Below are 10213 nucleotides of genomic sequence, written 5' to 3' on the forward strand. Positions count from 1 at the left end.
TTATTGCTACTATTTAGTAAAATTGTATTAACTTAAAAGTAAAGTAGGGCTAGTGAATTTTTATCTGTGACTAGTACATTTTTTAATTCACTGATCCCATGGCTATCGGATTTAAATTCAATTCTAGAAGCCTTGCATGGAAATGCCTTGTCTAAACCGTGTATACCAGCTGGTGAGCTAGGTGATATAACTATCCAGTATCCTTATATAATAACAACTCCCAACAGTGACTTTAACAAGTGGTTCTTACTATAAAATAGCATAAAATATATAACAGGCTATTATAAAATGGTAGAGAGGTTTGTCTTTATCAGACGGTGTTAAAGACCCGTTACTTCAAATACCCTGCTCACTATTGTCTACACATAAATTAAAGGGACTAGCTGAGAGGTTTGTCTTTCTCAGACGGTGTTAAAGACCCGTTACTTCAAATACCCTGCTCACTGCAGTCTACACATAAATTAAAGGGACTAGCTGTCCTGAGTTTCCAGCATTGTAAGATGTTTCCAATTAATAAAATATTTTAACGTCTAAAAATACGCATTAAATATATTTTCTTGTTTAGAATATCAGTGTATGTGTATTCTGGTCGTCTTAAAGGTCTACATTTATCAAAAACGTAATTCACTATTGTTTGGTATCTACGTATACCTTTTACAATATGTATTAAGTATCAATAAATTTTTTTTTTTTTCATTTAACCGTTTTTAATATATTCGCAATAAAAAGTCGCGTTTTTCCCATCGCTTGCCAAAAAGCCTCTGAACTCCAAGAGTCAAGTCACGTGACCCCGTGATGTGCTAACCGGCATAACATGAACGTGTGATTCACAGCCTTTCGGTCATTTTACATGGAAGTGGAACACGTGTATTTTTAAAACGCGAAAATGTTATTCTATTGAATTGAATTGAATTGTATGTTTGGAATATTATTTTGAAGATATCTTTCAAATGTGAAATATGGTGAACCATTGTTCGGTGTATGGATGTACAAAAGGCAAAAGAAGTTTGCATATTTTTCCGAAAGACAAACCGACATTGTTTGCACGGAAGCAGTTCTTAAACCGAACACGTGCGTATTGGAAAGGACCGTCAAGATGGGATTCGATTTGCAGTGACCACTTCACACCTGGGGATTACGACAATTATCTAAGATGATCGATGGGAATGGCACCAAAACGTTTGTTAAAGAATTTGTCTGTTCCAAGCCTGTATCCCCCTGTTCAGCCTATTTGCAGCCCGGAGCCCGAACGTCGCCCGGAGACAAAAACAAAGCCCGAATGTTAATGCCGAGGTGTACATTGTTCATATTTGGCACAAAGATACACCTCAACACGATGCATTTTAGCCCGAGTACTCTGACTGTAAGAGAGCTAGACGGACATTTGGACATAAACACGCTCTCATTACAGTCAGAGACCAACCTATGTCTTTTTTTGGCAATTCCTGACTACCAAACGGTAGGCAACGAGTCCCGCTCTAATACCACAACAATCCTATGTTTGACGTCAAATACCGTTACATCAATCATTTTCGAGTTAAGTGATACAAAAAAATCCACATATTAATCACTAATACACATACTACAGAAAGAAACCCGACAGCACCCACATTCAGCTACGCTTCGTGACACTCCGTCGCAACAATTACAAAGCTCCTACATTTATTGTTTAAAATATACAGTCAGACCTCGTTACAACGACCGTCGTTACTGCGACATTTACACCATCCGACCACAAATTGTCGAGAACAAACGTACATCAGTGTTATTCTGTTCATTATAACGGAAGTCACACCTTCCGACACCAACAGAGCAAATTAGGAACAAACGTGCATCCGATGTCTGAAAACACCTTTTTACAACATAATCACAGATACCGTAGCATATTGGCAGTACACACACAATCACTTAGATTCCTTGATCTCGTAGTGAGCCAACTGTCACATGCTGTCCGAGCTTCCGATGTCTGCGAAATCTGTAGACATGTATTGCTACCAATCGTAGATGTCTGTAACCAAGTAATGATTAGACTGACTGCCTTGTTTAATATATTTAATGATGTTTTTTAAAAACATATTTATGTAGGTGTATTTGTTGTTTTTAATAATAATTGCAATACATTAATTATTTAAATGCTATCCAGTTAATATTAATTAGTATTTTTTCTAAAAAATATTTTTCATACCTTTTTTTTTTTAACATGTATATAAATGCATCATGTTGAGGTGTATCTTTGTGCCATATATGAACAATGTACACCTCAGCATTAACATTTGGGCTTTGTTTTTGTCACCGGGCGACGTCCGAGCTCCGTGCTGCAAATAGGCTGACCACATTTGGCTCGACGGATCATCGTCGGTGTACTATGGTTCAAACTGATAGGGAAGTACCCCTAACATATTTTTTTTCTTTTTCCTCACCAATCGAAATAGCATTAGAATAAATAGACAAATGCGACAAGTCCGAAATGTCCAAACTAACGTCCGATAAGAATTAGCTATTTTCCGAAGAATCGTTACATGCTGTCGCCATGCTAACCTACTGAATGAATGAGTGGAATTCACCTGATGCTACGTCACAGCTGGTCAGATGTGGGACAAATCAACTGGATCAGTGGGTTTTTTCCCTAGCGTTTTATATAAAGTCGCTTTATTAATAATTGGGGTGGTATTTTTGTTTTTTATGGGTAATAATGTAATCTTTATGTATTTTTTTATATATATACTGTGTATTAATAATGTGCCATGATTGTGGACCTTTAATATTTGTAAGAAGCTCAAACTGGATTTTGTCTTCAAATAATTTTATAGTTTGTGAAATAAAATTAAATTTAACCTAGTACAAATACTAGAATGATCAGAAACCTGTTTGATATACAGCCACTAATATGTTTTGCTGAAAAATGTATTTGATATATAATTACAGTTGTTAATAAAGTCTGTTAATCGATAACAGCTTTAAAATTGCAGCAAACTCGGAACTGACCCTTTAAATTAATAGCAATATCGGCCTACTGCCAATTCTGAGATACAGGTAACATAACTGTAATACACAGTAAACAAGTAACTTAACTATACGTTAAGAATACATAAATCTAGGTAATTTAAGCGTTATTCTTATGTTTTCTCCACTAGATAATTAAAGATTCTAGTTATTGTTATTTGGGAACTAGGGGGCGGGACGTAGCCCAGTGGTAAAGCGTTTGCTTGATGTACGGTCGGTTTGGGATCGATCCCCGTCAGTGGGCCTTATTTGGGAACTAATTTATACTTCATAAATTTCCTGTACGCAACAAACACAAGAAACATATAAAACTTGAAATCTTCATCAGCAGGTGTAACTTAAGACATTACAAACTTGTTTTCCCCTATATCCGATAAGGAAGGAAATCTTTTATTTAACGACGCACTCAACACATTTTAATTACGGTTATGTGGCGTCGGACATATGGTTGAGGACCACACAGATATTTAGAGAAAAAACCTGCTTTCACCACTTCATGGGCTACTCTTTTCGATTAGCAGCAAGGGATCTTTTATATGCACCATCCTACATACAGTATAGCAATTTCCACGGCCATTACTAATTAAACATCCAGTGTGTCATACTGTTTCTAGAACATTCTCAAAGATTCATCATTTTCCTAGAATGTTCTATTTAGTTAACAGGTAATATTCTAAACAGTACATGACGCTTTCAAGAATATACCAGAATATTCCACTTTGCAATACAATTTACATATGGAGTCGTGTTGAAGCCATAACGGTTATTTTAGCAACAACTCACCAGTCACAACTGTTTTGGGCATGCTGCAGTTTCATAAAAAAAAGTCAGACCAATTTGTTTTATCAATAATGCACCCAATAACCTTTCAATGCCATATAACCCTAATATTATGAATACCACTTCCTAAAATGTTGTGATTTATTTTTAAAAACCCAGATTTACTCTTTTAGCAAATGACATATATTCATGTTTCTATAACAGATTCGCAAATGGAATCCTATTGCCGATGAGCGTGTTTTGATCTTGTTATCCCTCTGACGCCATATAACTGTAATTAAAATGTGTTGAGTGCATCATTAAATAAAATATTCCTTTCTTTTCTTTCTTCTGATCCTTCCGTCTTAACTTTCGCTGTTGCTTTTGACTGACTTTTTGTTTGTTTACAGTCCACAACTGTAGATACGACACCGTGGATCTGAAATGTCCTGTCTGTCAGACTTCAAAACGACGACGATGTGTATCAAAATACACCAGCAGTAAGGAATGCAGTTACACTGGTCAATGTACTGTTGACCCTAATAAGCCACAACACACAGAAACTGTTCTTACTATTATCATCAATGGCAAAGACCAGCAGAGCCTTCTGGACAAGTTCAAATTAAAACCTGAAAATTGGGAATGTTCAGGATGCTACTGTAGGAACGAAGCAGATGTTTTGAAATGTCCAGCCTGCCAGACTCTGAAACCCGGAGTAAAACAGGATGAAGTTTCAGCTCAGACTGGGAAAATATCTACAGGAGGTTTCCAGTTTGGTACTGCTGGAGGGTTTACATTCGGGACGAAGACCACACAACCCAAAGAAACAAAAGCTGCTCCTGTAGCTGAAGGTAAAGAGATTTCCTTTGCTGACAAGTTCAAGCCAAAGCCTGGAAGTTGGGAATGTTCGGGTTGTTGCATCAGCAATGATGCTAATATCCTTCAGTGTTCAGTGTGTCAGACATTAAAATGGGGAATTAAGAAAGAGGACATTGAGCAGAAATCTCAAAGTCAAACAGAGGCTATTTTAGGTGAAGGTTGTTTACAATTTGGACGTGCTGGAGGATTCACGTTTCGAGTCAACAAACCACAATCAAAGGACCAGCCAACTGATTCTTTGTTCAAAGCAAATAAACCAGAAACAATGACTGCAGATTCAAAGGGTCCACTGTCGTCTGGAGGATTCACGTTTCAAGTCAACAAACCTCAGTCAAAGGACAAGCCAGCTGATTCTTTGTTCAAAGCAAATAAACCAGAAACAACTTCAGATTCAGAGGGTCCACTGTCGTCTGGAGGATTCACGTTTCAAGTCAACAAAGTACAATCAAGGGAGCAGCCAGCTGATTCTTTGTTCAAAGCAAATAAACCAGAAACAACGACTGCAGATTCAAAGGGTCCACTGTCGTCTGGAGAATTCACGTTTCGAGTCAACAAACCACAATCAAAGGACCATCCAGCTGATTCTTTATTCAAAGCAAATACATTAGAAACAACGACTGCAGATTCAAAGGGTCCACTGTCGTCTGGAGAATTCACGTTTCGAGTCAACAAACCAGAATCAAAGGACCAGCCAGCTGATTTTTTATTCAAAGCAAATAAACCAGGAACAACGACTGCAGATTCAAAGGGTCCACTGTCGTCTGGAGAATTCACGTTTCAAGTCAACAAACCACAATCAAAGGACCAGCCAGCTGATTCATTGTTCAAAGCAAATAAACCAGAAACAACGACTGTAGATTCAAAGGGTCCACTGTCATCTGGAGGATTCTGTTTTGGCATCCAGCCCAAATTGGTAGAGACAAAGCCTGAACCTTTACCGAAAGGATACAGCTGTGCATCCGCGGTGCTTGCTCACCAAAAACTGAGCTCAGCCTCGGTCAAATTCAGTTTTGCCCTTGCAACGAAGACTGGAGGTTTTAACGTTGGAAGTGTAGGTGTATCTGCTTGGGAACCTTCTAGAGGGTTTAGCTCTATGCCCGAAAATACACAATCCAAAGACACTGTTGTAACCATTGGCATCAAAGACAAATATCAGCAGTTTGGTACTTCAGGAGGGTTTAGTTTCGCGGTCAAGATCACACAACCCAAAGAAACGAAAGTTTCTACTGCTGCTGCTGCTAACAAAATATTTTACTTTGCTGATAAGTTTAAGCCAGATACCGAAAGTTGGACATGTACATGTTGTTACTGCAGGAATGATGCTAATGTCCTTCAGTGTGCAGCTTGTCAGACATTAAAACCAAGAACAGAAAAAAACATTCAGCAGAAATCTCAAAGTCAATCAGGGACTATTTTAGGTGGTGGTTTACAATCTGGAATTACTGGGAGATTCACGTTTGATGTCCAGCCAACCGATTTTTTGTTCCAAATAAATAAACCAGAAACAAAGACAGTGGATTCAAAGGGACCACCATCACTTGGCGGATTCACTTCTGGCACCAAGGCTACACAAGTCACAAAAATAAAAACAGCTCCTATTGCCGATGGTAACCAAATATCCTTTGCTGACAAGTTCCAGCCAAAACCTGGAAGTTGGGAATGCACGGGTTGTTACTACAAGCATGATGCTAATGTCCTTCAGTGTTCAGCTTGTCGGATATTAAAGCCAGGAACAAAGGAAGACGATATTTGGCAGAAATCTCAAAGTCAATCGGGGACTGTTTTAGGTGTTAGTGGTTTACAATTTGGAAGTGCTGAGAGATCCACGTTTGGTGTCAGCAAGCCTCAATTGAACGTCTATCCAACCAACTCTTTGTTCAAAACACAGACAGGGGTTTCAAAGGGTCCCCTATGATTCAGATGATTCACTTCTGGGACCAAGGCTACACAACTCAAATAAACAAAACCAGCTCCTACTGCTGAAGTTAAAGAGATTTTCTCTGCTGACAAGTTGAAGCCAAAACCTGAAAGTTGCGAATGTTCTGGGACCAAGGCTACATAATTCAAAGAAACCAAATTTGCTCCTACTGCCGAAGGTAAAGATATTTCTTTTGCTGACAAGTTCAAGCCAAAACCTCAATTAATAACCAGCCAACCGATTCTTTGTTCAAAACATATAAATCAGAGACTGGATTCAAAAGGTTCACTACCATTTGAAGAATGTATATTTGGCATGAAGCCCATATTCCCCGAGACAAAAACCTGAATTTTTACTAAAACTATCCTCATTCAGAGTTCGATGCACTGTAGACGAAGATAGCAAGGATAGTTCCTTCACTGATAAGTTCAAACCGAAACCTGAGAGTTGGGAATGTTTAGGCTGTTATTGTATACATGATGCAGGCGTTCTGAAATGTCCTGCCTATCAGACAGACGAGCAAAGTGTTGCTGACAAGTTCAAACCTAAACCTGGCAGCTTAGAAATGACAGGTGCCCCTCTGGGTCCGCATTTTTGTAGTAATACTCTAATACAAAGTATTGATAATAACAAAGGATTATCCATAATATCAAATTTTCAAGCAATATGTCATCGTAAAATCGATAGAAAAGTGATTTCTCCAATCGAAACGACTCGTCCGATTCCAAATATAGTAGAAACCGTAATTGGCCGAGGTTTTTCCTGAACATATTGACATTCAGTATAATTCGGCTTGTTCTTCAGATATATGGAAGCATTCGAAAATGGAATTTCGCGAGAAAACGAGGCTACGCAAATGGGACATGAGAGGCTGGGCCGCGTTGTCGACAACAAATCTGCTTTCAGCGCCATCGAGTAGCGCTGCTCTTAGTGGCCTACACAAAACTGTCGAAACCTAGCCACGCGTTCTCTTTTTCGGCAGTCGGTGATAGTATAACGGCATAGAAATTAACAAAACTACTGTTAATAGCTGGACGTTGCACTGACTTTTACTGGTGATTCTTCTATACCCGTGCCTTTTTAAAACGTTTTTAGTGAAAAATTAATTCATGGTATTGTGAATAAACACTATATATTTTAAACGCTGACGTATTGCTTAATTAAAATATATTGTTAGCAGTGATGATAATTCAACATTTCTTTATTTTTTTATTTTACATCTTTTCACCACGCTATCACAAACATACGTCCTCACCGTCACATTTCACATGGGTATAAATTAGACAAAACATAATTGCAGCAAAATGTAGTTATACATAGAAACATAAATATTAGTTTCATAAATTTCATAAATTGTTTTTTTTTCTTTGTTTTTTCTTTTTTTCTTTGTTTTTTTTCTTTTTTTTGGCCAAGCTATTCACGTTTATATAATATAATATATAGGTTTTTTTCAATATTATTAATTAATAAAGTTCTGGTACAATAAAATTCACGAATTTCTTTTCTATATGAATTAAAAAAATTTAAAATGATATTTTGGAAAAAGACATTGTTGTGACGGTAAAGACATTTGCACTTTTTCTTTCATCAAAGGGACATTCCTGAGTTTGGTGCAATTTTTAAGATGTTATCGACTAACAGAGACTTTTTAACGATTGTATTTACATATCTGATTGTTCTAATATTTATAGTAGGTTAAATTTCATTTTATTTCCTAAAATGTTTTTTTCGTACGTACGAAATTATTTGAAGACGAAATCCAGTCTGGGCTTCTGACAAATATTAAGACGACCAGAAACATGTTGAATATGCATACACTGATATTCGAAACAAGAACATATATTTAATATGTAAGTTTATTCGTAGAAGTATTTTATTAGTCGGAAACATCTTACAATGCAGCAAACTCAGGAATGTCCTTTTAAAATACTAAACAAAACACCAAGCAATGGGTTAGGTAAACATAGCTGCACTTTAATCAATATATTTATACACGTAACAAGTTACTGGAGAACCCCATTGGCGCTACGATTACCTTGCAGAACAAACATTTAAAATCACAAAATAGTTATATGTGCTGTTTTTAACTAGTAACAATTCTTGGCTAGGAAACTCTATTAAAGAAAATGTGTGTATACTTAATCTGAACAGCTTTACAATTTTTAAAATAGCTAACGATTATCATTAAATTTTCTGAAGACTCCACTTATAAAGTTCCATCAATTAATGGAATAATCAGTATGGTTCCATATTCCTATAAAATGAAACATCCAATTGCCAAACACAACTTCGCTATTAGAACACTTTGATTAGAGAAAAAAAAGGTTGTCACTGAATTTTCATTCATGTATATTTGAAAACCAATGTTAGGATCTCTTTATAAATGTTTAGTAACTGGCATTGGTTCATGGTCAAGGATAGTGTCAATTTTCCCATTCATACTCCTCCCACCTTAAAAAGACTGGCGTCGTGGGTAGGCTGTCGGTCTACAGGCTGGTAGGTACTGGGTTTGGATTCCAGTCGAGACATGGGATCTTTTATCTAGATACCCACTCATTGAGTAGATGTAAACCACTTGCACCGACCAGTGATCCATAACTGGTTCAACAAAGGCCATGTTTTGTGCTATCCTATCTGTGGGAAGCGCAAATAAAAGATCCCTTGCTGCCTGTCGTAAAAGAGTAGCCTATGTGGCAACAGCGGGTTTCCTAAAAAAAAAAGTGTCAGAATGACCATATGTTTGACGTCCAATAGCCGATAAGATACAAAAAATCAAAGTGCTCTGGTGCCGTCGTTAAATAAAACAAACTTTACTTTACCCACCTAAAAAATTTTTTAATCAAATAAATAAAAACCTCTTCCACTAAAGGTGAGAAGATGTAGTTAACCCTAATACCTTCTTTTTCTGTGTTTCTTCTCTTACCGATTTTTGTTTATATCACCACCCTCCCCCCGCACGTTTTCTTTCATCGTTTATATGTTCTCATTTTTATAAATATTGCTAATGCTGTATAAAGGGGCTTGCTATTATCTTGCTTCACCCTCTCAGCAGCTGAAAGAATCATTGAAGAAATTAACTGATGTTTGCCTGCAAATAAAAGTACATCATAATAAAATGAACAACGTATTTATAATTATATCATGAAAAAAAAGACGAGTAAAATACTTGATTACAAAATATTAATTTTAAAATATCGATACTCTTAAATCACATTACCAGAGACAGATCCCGGAATCTTTGCAACGGTGACTTCCTGAGGTATCGAAAAAGCTTTCATTGACTTTGCAAGGTTTGGGGTCATCAATGTGATGCATGTATACGAAACAACATTTTGTTAATCTCAAAATTCCATTTTTAGATATAAGTGGAAAAGGCGGGTCAAGATACCCTAGACTCTCCCTTTGTTAAGATAAAATTACTTTCACAAAATGTCTATACCGTAACAAAAAATGTATATGTACCGTCAATCAATTGTGTGACGGAAAGGATTGTTAAGGCGAAAACAAAATGAAATATTATTAACGTGTACATAGCTTCATGGCGTGTTTGCATTTGGAAGTAGTTTCCAGCAGCAATAATTTAAATATGGTCATTTGAAAATTAACACCTGGCTTCGATAAAGATACCGGCGTCGTGGTTAAGCCATCGGTCAA

General features: G+C 36.9%; 1 protein-coding gene across 1 annotated transcript; it reads left to right on the forward strand.

The window, feature by feature from the left end:
• Window positions 1-4156: 4156 nt before the first annotated feature.
• LOC121370604 (nuclear pore complex protein Nup153-like) lies at window positions 4157-7701 on the forward strand (the record flags this gene model as incomplete). The annotated part of the gene is made up of 1 exon (XM_041495950.1): window positions 4157-7701. A coding segment is annotated over one exon (2400 nt), but the record flags the coding sequence as incomplete, so codon positions are not given.
• Window positions 7702-10213: the final 2512 nt, after the last annotated feature.

Source organism: Gigantopelta aegis, chromosome 1 (genome assembly GCF_016097555.1).
Source record: "Gigantopelta aegis isolate Gae_Host chromosome 1, Gae_host_genome, whole genome shotgun sequence".
NCBI lineage: Eukaryota > Metazoa > Mollusca > Gastropoda > Neomphalida > Peltospiridae > Gigantopelta > Gigantopelta aegis.